At 39.5% G+C, this 12,296-nt stretch overlaps 1 protein-coding gene across 1 annotated transcript in view; it reads right to left on the bottom strand.

Annotated features, from left to right (window-relative positions):
* The window catches only part of LOC147007715 (IgGFc-binding protein-like), a gene marked incomplete at its 3' end in the record, with an annotated part of 83,997 nt that overhangs the window by 55,277 nt on the left and 16,424 nt on the right, over nucleotides 1-12,296 (bottom strand). Inside the window, 14 exon segments of the mRNA XM_085866546.1 lie at nucleotides 1,093-1,240; nucleotides 1,392-1,591; nucleotides 1,737-2,014; nucleotides 2,190-2,485; nucleotides 2,604-2,741; nucleotides 2,914-3,002; nucleotides 4,575-4,736; nucleotides 6,802-6,949; nucleotides 7,101-7,300; nucleotides 7,445-7,722; nucleotides 7,897-8,192; nucleotides 8,310-8,447; nucleotides 8,620-8,708; nucleotides 10,275-10,436. Coding sequence (XP_085722672.1) covers nucleotides 1,093-1,240; nucleotides 1,392-1,591; nucleotides 1,737-2,014; nucleotides 2,190-2,485; nucleotides 2,604-2,741; nucleotides 2,914-3,002; nucleotides 4,575-4,736; nucleotides 6,802-6,949; nucleotides 7,101-7,300; nucleotides 7,445-7,722; nucleotides 7,897-8,192; nucleotides 8,310-8,447; nucleotides 8,620-8,708; nucleotides 10,275-10,436 — 2,622 coding nt within the window.

The following is a 12,296-nucleotide window of genomic DNA, read 5'->3' as shown; positions in this document are numbered from 1 at the left end:
ATGGACAGAGCCAAATGGAGGAATGCCAACATTTGAACAACCACCTGAAAAATGGGGTAAATAGTCATGAACCCATTGTTGTTGACTCTCACGGAGGACCTTATGCACACATGATGTGTAAAACATGACATGAAAAAAAAACTTTCACATGAAGAAGAAAGGCAATAAAAAAATGGAATAAGCAAATGGCAAAATATAAGTTACACACAACCACGTGAACAACAAACAGCACAGCAATGTTGCACCTCTTTACTTTTTATATTATTCTCACTTTTGTGATGTGATCTTACACCTCACCCCTTTGTTTGTGTTAAGTAGTGTTAAGTCGGGCAGTGGAATTTGATGTGCTTTACAGTTGATCTGCATTCCCTCTATTCCTCCACAATTGGGACAAAGAAGCTTAAAGGATCTGGTAAATATTTTTAAGTGCAGGCAAATTTTCCCACAACTTCAATCGAAGCGACGCGCTAACCTCACTTGCTGCAATCTTTTTCCAAAGAAAGCGAGCAAAATGTCAGGAATAGTCACAAGAGGGTTTTGTTTCACAAACACACAAACATATTCAAATGATGAAAAGCATGATGCAAGCAAGCATTGTGGATCACATATGAGTTCTGGTGAAAACGCAGTCCCTTGAGAATTGTGATTGAAACAAAAAGACGAAAATATCTTCCATCATTTGCAACAGACCAAAGCAACACAATGATATATGAAAATAGTGAGAAGCTGCAGACATTTGTTTGAACATCAACAATGAAAACGTCACCATGAAGGAAATACGTATAATAAAGACAAACCTTAGAGTTGATTACTGACAACCAGTTCATGAATTCGAGCAAGATATTCCATTCAATGAAGAAACTTTCAATTCAATCGTTGAAAGAGAGAAGAAAATCCGAGTCCATGAGGAATGTTTTACATTTCCAACAATTGTCATGATGATTGAGTTTTACTTTCACATATATTATACAAACAAATTAAATTATTTGCAAGAGGAGATGATTGTTTCTGCTCAGGGAGAGGATGGAAGAAAAAGTGAAAAGAAATGTTTCCTCTCAAAGCAGATGCCACTTCCCTTTGCTTAAATCTTACCTATTGGAACACAGCCCAAGATTCCATCTTCTTTCACTTTGCAGTGATTGACGTTCAAGTCACACGTGAAAGATACACAGCTGATATTTCCACCGGTTTGGCAGGTGCACTGTTGACTGCAACCCTCAGTAATGAAGGACTCATTGAACTGTGGAGAAATCCTCAGTGTCATCCTTGCCGATACAATTTCATGACAATCCAAAGTTGCAAACAACATGATCGCAAAAACAAAACATTCACGATTCATTGTTGTGTGACTCTCCAGTGGAGGGTTTTTATTCATTTGTCCCGATACTCACATTGTAATAACTGTTGTCCTGCATACATCCACATTCCACTTCCGTGATACAATGATCCACATCCCAAACAAGGCCAGCATCACATTCACAGCCCTCAACGCAAGTGCTCTGTTGTAATTCTTTCATTTCAGAGTTGGAACAAGTTGCAACAGTGTCGGGAACGCACATTGTGTAAGAGCTATTTGATGGGCATTGTAGAGCTGAGAGATAAGAAAAGGAAATCCTGGTCATAAAAACGTCTGTCATTAGAATTATAATAATTAATCAATAACACACACATGCTATATTTGCTGTTGTTATTTGTGAAAACAAAATGACAATCCCAAAAAGTTAATGCCATCTTACGACAAAGATCTGGTTTCCTCCATGTTTGCATTTGCACTCCATCAGCTGAGCAGGTGACAAAGTATGACTCCAAAGCTTCACACAGCGCTTCCTTCACCATATCACGGACAACATATTCAAACACGCAGTCCTCCAAGAAAACGCGTGGGTCGAACTTGCTATGGCAAGCAGCAAAAGGGCCATCCTTCAGGAGCAACATCCCACAAGATTCGTTCCTTCTTGCTGTCTCCTTCAACGTTGCGTTCAGCACAAGGATTGTGCCATCATCATCAACATCTCTGTGAGTTCGGTCAAAAACAAAATTCGCAATTGATTGCAGATGTGTTCATTTGAGGTTTTTGTGATCTTCATGAAATAATATCAATCAAAAAGTGCAACACACGACAAATGGCAAACAAGATGTCGTGAGGTATTTATTTAATGAAAGTAAAAAGGCAATGGAGACCAACATACTCATTGTTTTCATCACCAATCTTCCAGCTGTTCCCAAAATGTGCCGCATTGTCCGTCAACGTGCCATTCTTCATTCTGAAGTCGTTACTGGTCTGGCTGTCCATGTTTCCACAGAGGCCGCAGACCTTCTCAGAGAAGGTGTTTGGTAGACGCACTCGCACATAATGATGACCGTCGTACAACACCTCGAGGCCAAAGTCAGTAATCAGGTAACGGTAGCGACCCCAATGGAGCACATGGAATGAGTCTGATCCATTGGAGAATTTGTATGGCATGTTTTTAAGAACCCCATCCAGCTGCAAGAAATTAAATCCAGTTAGTTTTCGGGCAAACCAACAATGTACAAATCAGAAAAAAAGAACAAATGCAATAAAGGTAAAACTGATTATGTTGATGTGATTGTGAACAAAATACCTTGAACCGCTTGCTTCCGAAAAACTGTACTTCCTTTCCATACACTTGCGTGAGCACTTCCCGGGTGTAGGAAACCTTGGTCTTCCCATTGCGATGCTCATTCTTTACCAACACCCGCCAATTCGTTTCATTGCAAAGCTGAACAAAGATACATATTTTTATAATTGTTAGTCTGTGATGTGGTTTTCACCAATTATTCATCAACTTCTCAAGCATTTACAAAAATATATTGCTGTTTTTCATGAAAATCTTTGTCATTTTACATCATAAATATCTGCACTCTTCTTTGAACAAGCTCACTTCACCTTACCTGTAGCATTACATATGTGGAGGTTCCTTGGAAATTAAATTTCTTTCCATCAAAGCTGGTGTAGTGAGGATCTCCCCATCCCGTGCATTCTACGTTCAAAAGGGAATCAATTATTGGAAATTAATCAACCAGTTGACTTGCATTATCTGCCTTCTCTTGTAACAAACCGAATTAGCAATCTTTGCACTGCAATACAAACTCTGTGATGTAAAAACCATCGAAGTTTAATTTTGTAATAGATGATCATCAATGAGAAGAACAGAATGGAAAAACTGCCAAGAACCGTTCAAAGAAAAACAGTTGAAAGCTTTCACCTGCTTGGAAAGATCTGTGGCTTGAAATGTTATCAAATCAAAAATGCAAAATTTTGTGCCCGTTTGTCTGTCTGCCTGACTGGGATACATTCGGTCGTTACTTTTCACACACAAACGTTCTTGGTGGGAGGACGAATGGTTCCACGACGGCAGTTGCAGCGTCTAAATGTTCCCCTTCAAGAGTGTTTTTTCTGTGGAGGGCTAAATCCGAACGAAGCCAGACGGAGTGCTCTTCATGGAGTATTTTCAAGGCCGCTTCCAATCACAAAAGGAATAACAACAATGACATTCGCATCATATCGATGCTATTACAATACAATATTAAAAGGAATAATATCCCCGTTTCCCAAGGGGTGTTTAGCCATTGGACAAATGCTGTGATGACGTGTATAAATAGATTTTCATGGCATTTTGTGTGACACCCCTCCTGGAGGCCAAAAAAACATGAAACCACAACCACATCTGATAAGCTTTCGAAAAAGTCGAAACTGTTGTTTCACATGAAACTGAAAAGGAGGAAACCTGATGAACTTGAGGCATTATGTGCTTCTCATTGCACCTCCCCCCACCCCAAGCCTGGTGCTGGCTTAGTGGTTCGGGTGGTGGCTTGGGATTCTAGGGTTCTGAGTTTAAGCTCCGTTGGCTGCTGAATTAACACCAGGGGGTTGACTCAGCCTGCCATCCTTCGAGTTCGGCAAAATGAGTACCAGTGTACTGGTCCTGGTGTATGCCCCAGTAAGAATAGGTGTACCATATCCCTGAGTGTCGTAAAAGGCGACCAGGGTTGGCGTCAGGAAGGGCATCTGGCCATGAAGTATTTCCTCAAGAAAAAGCCAAAAGAAAAAGCCAAAAAAAAAAAATGTGTGTAAAAACAGTCATTATTTTATTGCACACACCCCCCCCCACCCCCCTCCGCAGACGAATTGAACAAATCCTCGATCTCATGTAATCCACATATACATATATATGTCCCAGAGAGGATAATACAATGACCGGTTCTGCCACTCCCTTCAGGAGGCGGTGCACGAGTTGCACGAAGAGAAAACAAAATTATATCTCGTAAATTTCCTTGCTGTTGTTGCTCGGATTCTTTCTATTATCAATTCCAAAGCCAGAATACTGTTCAGAACACATAATTAATTAAGATACGCTAATGTTACAAAAGCAAATTAAATTGCTCTCTCGCTCTGTTATCACTAAAAATGTCAATATGTGAACATTAATCCAGTCATCATCAAATCAGATTTATAAAAGTGGATCATGATCATTCAATGTTTCGGCTTTAAGATGCCAGTTTGAACCGACAAAAAAATCTCAACAGAACAAGACAAATGCAGGTTCCTTTACCTCTCGTAATGACCGTTGGAGTGGTCATGGAGGACATGGGGATTGTTGTTGAGAGTGTCGGAGTTGGGATTGTTGAGGGTGTCGGAGTTGGGATTGTTGTTGGGAGTGTCGGAGTTGGGATTGTTGAGAGTTTCGTGGAAAGGATAGGTGATGTTGTTGTCACTAAATGTTCAACAAGAAGAAACAAATGTGAGTCCAGTGAAACTCCACCAAATGAAAACAAATTTCCTGAACGAATTGACACCATGTACACCATGAAGAACATTATTTTGGATTCAGTAAATGCAATCGTTCTGTTAATGCTCTGAAACACTGATTATATTTTATATCAAGAGCACTGTTTTTGGTTAAATCATATTTTGATGATGGATTTCCAAATCTGTGCAATATTAAAAGTGAAGTTTAGAACTTCATGAAATATTTTTGCTCACAAAATTCCTTGTGATATTGCAAAGAAAGTACAGAAGATTCCCTGTTATTGCCAGTTCACTCATGATTACAGCTCATGAGGAACTGCACGAATAATTGCAGGTGAAACGTGAAATTTGTAAAATGCATTTTTATGCCTCCCTCGCTGAAAGCCGGAGGCGTTATGTTTTCAGGTTGTCCATCCGGCTATCCGTCTGTAAATTAGTCATGAAATGGAGATAACATCAGACGAGAATAAATGGTGAAAATTATGTGGGAGGATGAAGCACACAAAAATTCCATTCTCTGCAAAGGTTTGAGTTAATAAAGGCTGCATCACACTGCTCTGTCAGGATTTCCATTGTTGAGAGTTTTGTGGAAAAGATTGATGCGTGGAGGAGAAACATGGGCAATGCAGATGAAAGATGGCAAAACTAATGGAAAGGGCAGAAATTACAATAATACGATGGACAAATGGATTGTCTCTGAAAGAAAGAACAGCTCAGAAATGAGGAAGAGATTAAATATCAATGCTGATGAAGAAGAGCTTCAGAATGGATGATGCAACTGTTGTGGTCATGTGCAATGAATGTGAGAAGATGAGATTACAAAGAAAGGAGTAATGATCGTGATTAAAGGAAGAAAATCGACAGAACATCCAAAAAACACATGGATTGAAAAAGTCGAGAAAGATACAGAATGTTTGGGTCTCCAGGAAGCTGACACCATGGACAGAGCCAAATGGAGGAATGCCAACATTTGAACAACCACCTGAAAAATGGGGTAAATAGTCATGAACCCATTGTTGTTGACTCTCACGGAGGACCTTATGCACACATGATGTGTAAAACATGACATGAAAAAAAAACTTTCACATGAAGAAGAAAGGCAATAAAAAAATGGAGTAAGCAAATGGCAAAATATAAGTTACACACAACCAGGTGAACAACAAACAGCACAGCAATGTTGCATCTCTTTACTTATTATATTATTCTCACTTTTGTGATGTGATCTTACACCTCACCCCTTTGTTTGTGTTAAGTAGTGTTAAGTCGGGCAGTGGAATTTGATGTGCTTTACAGTTGATCTGCATTCCCTCTATTCCTCCACAATTGGGACAAAGAAGCTTAAAGGATCTGGTAAATATTTTTAAGTGCAGGCAAATTTTACCACAACTTCAATCGAAGCGACGCGCTAACCTCACTTGCTGCAATTTTTTTCCAAAGAAAGCGAGCAAAATGTCAGGAATAGTCACAAGAGGGTTTTGTTTCACAAACACACAAACATATTCAAATGATGAAAAGCATGATGCAAGCAAGCATTGTGGATCACATATGAGTTCTGGTGAAAACGCAGTCCCTTGAGAATTGTGATTGAAACAAAAAGACGAAAATATCTTCCATCATTTGCAACAGACCAAAGCAACACAATGATATGTGAAAATAGTGAGAAGCTGCAGACATTTGTTTGAACATCAACAATGAAAACGTCACCATGAAGGAAATACGTATAATAAAGACAAACCTTAGAGTTGATTACTGACAACCAGTTCATGAATTCGAGCAAGATATTCCATTCAATGAAGAAACTTTCAATTCAATCGTTGAAAGAGAGAAGAAAATCCGAGTCCATGAGGAATGTTTTACATTTCCAACAATTGCCATCATGATTGAGTTTTACTTTCACATATATTATACAAACAAATTAAATTATTTGCAAGAGGAGAGGATTGTTTCTGCTCAGGGAGAGGATGGAAGAAAAAGTGAAAAGAAATGTTTCCTCTCAAAGCAGATGCCACTTCCCTTTGCTTAAATCTTACCTATTGGAACACAGCCCAAGATTCCATCTTCTTTCACTTTGCAGTGATTGACGTTCAAGTCACACGTGAAAGATACACAGCTGATATTTCCACCGGTTTGGCAGGTGCACTGTTGACTGCAACCCTCAGTAATGAAGGACTCATTGAACTGTGGAGAAATCCTCAGTGTCATCCTTGCCGATACAATTTCATGACAATCCAAAGTTGCAAACAACATGATCGCAAAAACAAAACATTCACGATTCATTGTTGTGTGACTCTCCAGTGGAGGGTTTTTATTCATTTGTCCCGATACTCACATTGTAATAACTGTTGTCCTGCATACATCCACATTCCACTTCCGTGATACAATGATCCACATCCCAAACAAGGCCAGCATCACATTCACAGCCCTCAACGCAAGTGTTCTGTTGTAATTCTTTCATTTCAGAGTTGGAACAAGTTGCAACAGTGTCGGGAACGCACATTGTGTAAGAGCTATTTGATGGGCATTGTAGAGCTGAGAGATAAGAAAAGGAAATCCTGGTCATAAAAACGTCTGTCATTAGAATTATAATAATTAATCAATAACACACACATGCTATATTTGCTGTTGTTATTTGTGAAAACAAAATGACAATCCCAAAAGTTAATGCCATCTTACGACAAAGATCTGGTTTCCTCCATGTTTGCATTTGCACTCCATCAGCTGAGCAGGTGACAAAGTATGACTCCAAAGCTTCACACAGCGCTTCCTTCACCATATCACGGACAACATATTCAAACACGCAGTCCTCCAAGAAAACGCGTGGGTCGAACTTGCTATGGCAAGCAGCAAAAGGGCCATCCTTCAGGAGCAACATCCCACAAGATTCGTTCCTTCTTGCTGTCTCCTTCAACGTTGCGTTCAGCACAAGGATTGTGCCATCATCATCAACATCTCTGTGAGTTCGGTCAAAAACAAAATTCGCAATTGATTGCAGATGTGTTCATTTGAGGTTTTTTGATCTTCATGAAATAATATCAATCAAAAAGTGCAACACACGACAAATGGCAAACAAGATGTCGTGAGGTATTTATTTAATGAAAGTAAAAAGGCAATGGAGACCAACATACTCATTGTTTTCATCACCAATCTTCCAGCTGTTCCCAAAATGTGCCGCATTGTCCGTCAACGTGCCATTCTTCATTCTGAAGTCGTTACTGGTCTGGCTGTCCATGTTTCCACAGAGGCCGCAGACCTTCTCAGAGAAGGTGTTTGGTAGACGCACTCGCACATAATGATGACCGTCGTACAACACCTCAAGGCCAAAGTCAGTAATCAGGTAACGGTAGCGACCCCAATGGAGCACATGGAATGAGTCTGATCCATTGGAGAATTTGTATGGCATGTTTTTAAGAACCCCATCCAGCTGCAAGAAATTAAATCCAGTTAGTTTTCGGGCAAACCAACAATGTACAAATCAGAAAAAAGAACAAATGCAATAAAGGTAAAACTGATTATGTTGATGTGATTGTGAACAAAATACCTTGAACCGCTTGCTTCCGAAAAACTGTACTTCCTTTCCATACACTTGCGTGAGCACTTCCCGGGTGTAGGAAACCTTGGTCTTCCCATTGCGATGCTCATTCTTTACCAACACCCGCCAATTCGTTTCATTGCAAAGCTGAACAAAGATACATATTTTTATAATTGTTAGTCTGTGATGTGGTTTTCACCAATTATTCATCAACTTCTCAAGCATTTACAAAAATATATTGCTGTTTTTCATGAAAATCTTTGTCATTTTACATCATAAATATCTGCACTCTTCTTTGAACAAGCTCACTTCACCTTACCTGTAGCATTACATATGTGGAGGTTCCTTGGAAATTAAATTTCTTTCCATCAAAGCTGGTGTAGTGAGGATCTCCCCATCCCGTGCATTCTACGTTCAAAAGGGAATCAATTATTGGAAATTAATCAACCAGTTGACTTGCATTATCTGCCTTCTCTTGTAACAAACCGAATTAGCAATCTTTGCACTGCAATACAAACTCTGTGATGTAAAAACCATCGAAGTTTAATTTTGTAATAGATGATCATCAATGAGAAGAACAGAATGGAAAAACTGCCAAGAACCGTTCAAAGAAAAACAGTTGAAAGCTTTCACCTGCTTGGAAAGATCTGTGGCTTGAAATGTTATCAAATCAAAAATGCAAAATTTTGTGCCCGTTTGTCTGTCTGCCTGACTGGGATACATTCGGTCGTTACTTTTCACACACAAACGTTCTTGGTGGGAGGACGAATGGTTCCACGACGGCAGTTGCAGCGTCTAAATGTTCCCCTTCAAGAGTGTTTTTTTCTGTGGAGGGCTAAATCCGAACGAAGCCAGACGGAGTGCTCTTCATGGAGTATTTTCAAGGCCGCTTCCAATCACAAAAGGAATAACAACAATGACATTCGCATCATATCGATGCTATTACAATACAATATTAAAAGGAATAATATCCCCGTTTCCCAAGGGGTGTTTAGCCATTGGACAAATGCTGTGATGACGTGTATAAATAGATTTTCATGGCATTTTGTGTGACACCCCTCCTGGAGGCCAAAAAACATGAAACCACAACCACATCTGATAAGCTTTCGAAAAAGTCGAAACTGTTGTTTCACATGAAACTGAAAAGGAGGAAACCTGATGAACTTGAGGCATTATGTGCTTCTCATTGCACCTCCCCCCACCCCAAGCCTGGTGCTGGCTTAGTGGTTCGGGTGGTGGCTTGGGATTCTAGGGTTCTGAGTTTAAGCTCCGTTGGCTGCTGAATTAACACCAGGGGGTTGACTCAGCCTGCCATCCTTCGAGTTCGGCAAAATGAGTACCAGTGTACTGGTCCTGGTGTATGCCCCAGTAAGAATAGGTGTACCATATCCCTGAGTGTCGTAAAAGGCGACCAGGGTTGGCGTCAGGAAGGGCATCTGGCCATGAAGTATTTCCTCAAGAAAAAGCCAAAAGAAAAAGCCAAAAAAAAAAATGTGTGTAAAAACAGTCATTATTTTATTGCACACCCCCCCACCCCCTCCGCAGACGAATTGAACAAATCCTCGATCTCATGTAATCCACATATACATATATATGTCCCAGAGAGGATAATACAATGACCGGTTCTGCCACTCCCTTCAGGAGGCGGTGCACGAGTTGCACGAAGAGAAAACAAAATTATATCTCGTAAATTTCCTTGCTGTTGTTGCTCGGATTCTTTCTATTATCAATTCCAAAGCCAGAATACTGTTCAGAACACATAATTAATTAAGATACGCTAATGTTACAAAAGCAAATTAAATTGCTCTCTCGCTCTGTTATCACTAAAAATGTCAATATGTGAACATTAATCCAGTCATCATCAAATCAGATTTATAAAAGTGGATCATGATCATTCAATGTTTCGGCTTTAAGATGCCAGTTTGAACCGACAAAAAAATCTCAACAGAACAAGACAAATGCAGGTTCCTTTACCTCTCGTAATGACCGTTGGAGTGATCATGGAGGACATGGGGATTGTTGTTGAGAGTGTCGGAGTTGGGATTGTTGAGGGTGTCGGAGTTGGGATTGTTGTTGGGAGTGTCGGAGTTGGGATTGTTGAGAGTTTCGTGGAAAGGATAGGTGATGTTGTTGTCACTAAATGTTCAACAAGAAGAAACAAATGTGAGTCCAGTGAAACTCCACCAAATGAAAACAAATTTCCTGAACGAATTGACACCATGTACACCATGAAGAACATTATTTTGGATTCAGTAAATGCAATCGTTCTGTTAATGCTCTGAAACACTGATTATATTTTATATCAAGAGCACTGTTTTTGGTTAAATCATATTTTGATGATCAATTTCCAAATCTGCGCAATATTAAAAGTGAAGTTTAGAACTTCATGAAATATTTTTGCTCACAAAATTCCTTGTGATATTGCAAAGAAAGTACAGAAGATTCCCTGTTATTGCCAGTTCACTCATGATTACAGCTCATGAGGAACTGCACGAATAATTGCAGAAGGTGAAACGTGAAATTTGTAAAATGCATTTTTATGCCTCCCTCGCTGAAAGCCGGAGGCGTTATGTTTTCAGGTTGTCCATCCGGCTATCCGTCTGTAAATTAGTCATGAAATGGAGATAACATCAGACGAGAATAAATGGTGAAAATTATGTGGGAGGATGAAGCACACAAAAATTCCATTCTCTGCAAAGGTTTGAGTTAATAAAGGCTGCATCACACTGCTCTGTCAGGATTTCCATTGTTGAGAGTTTTGTGGAAAAGATTGATGCGTGGAGGAGAAACATGGGCAATGCAGATGAAAGATGGCAAAACTAATGGAAAGGGCAGAAATTACAATAATACGATGGACAAATGGATTGTCTCTGAAAGAAAGAACAGCTCAGAAATGATGAAGAGATTAAATATCAATGCTGATGAAGAAGAGCTTCAGAATGGATGATGCAACTGTTGTGGTCATGTGCAATGAATGTGAGAAGATGAGATTACAAAGAAAGGAGTAATGATCGTGATTAAAGGAAGAAAATCGACAGAACATCCAAAAAACACATGGATTGAAAAAGTCGAGAAAGATACAGAATGTTTGGGTCTCCAGGAAGCTGACACCATGGACAGAGCCAAATGGAGGAATGCCAACATTTGAACAACCACCTGAAAAATGGGGTAAATAGTCATGAACCCATTGTTGTTGACTCTCACGGAGGACCTTATGCACACATGATGTGTAAAACATGACATGAAAAAAAAACTTTCACATGAAGAAGAAAGGCAATAAAAAAATGGAATAAGCAAATGGCAAAATATAAGTTACACACAACCACGTGAACAACAAACAGCACAGCAATGTTGCACCTCTTTACTTATTATATTATTCTCACTTTTGTGATGTGATCTTACACCTCACCCCTTTGTTTGTGTTAAGTAGTGTTAAGTCGGGCAGTGGAATTTGATGTGCTTTACAGTTGATCTGCATTCCCTCTATTCCTCCACAATTGGGACAAAGAAGCTTAAAGGATCTGGTAAATATTTTTAAGTGCAGGCAAATTTTCCCACAACTTCAATCGAAGCGACGCGCTAACCTCACTTGCTGCAATCTTTTTCCAAAGAAAGCGAGCAAAATGTCAGGAATAGTCACAAGAGGGTTTTGTTTCACAAACACACAAACATATTCAAATGATGAAAAGCATGATGCAAGCAAGCATTGTGGATCACATATGAGTTCTGGTGAAAACGCAGTCCCTTGAGAATTGTGATTGAAACAAAAAGACGAAAATATCTTCCATCATTTGCAACAGACCAAAGCAACACAATGATATGTGAAAATAGTGAGAAGCTGCAGACATTTGTTTGAACATCAACAATGAAAACGTCACCATGAAGGAAATACGTATAATAAAGACAAACCTTAGAGTTGATTACTGACAACCAGTTCATGAATTCGAGCAAGATATTCCATTCAATGAAGAAACTTTCAATTCAATCGTTGAAAGA

Source organism: Eptatretus burgeri, unplaced genomic scaffold, assembly GCF_056783735.1.
Source record: "Eptatretus burgeri isolate ZD-2024b unplaced genomic scaffold, Ebu_testis_v1 Ebu_testis_scaffold_40, whole genome shotgun sequence".
Lineage (NCBI taxonomy): Eukaryota > Metazoa > Chordata > Myxini > Myxiniformes > Myxinidae > Eptatretus > Eptatretus burgeri.
Note: the sequence above shows the minus strand (reverse complement) of the source record. Positions and strands in the feature narration are given on the sequence as shown.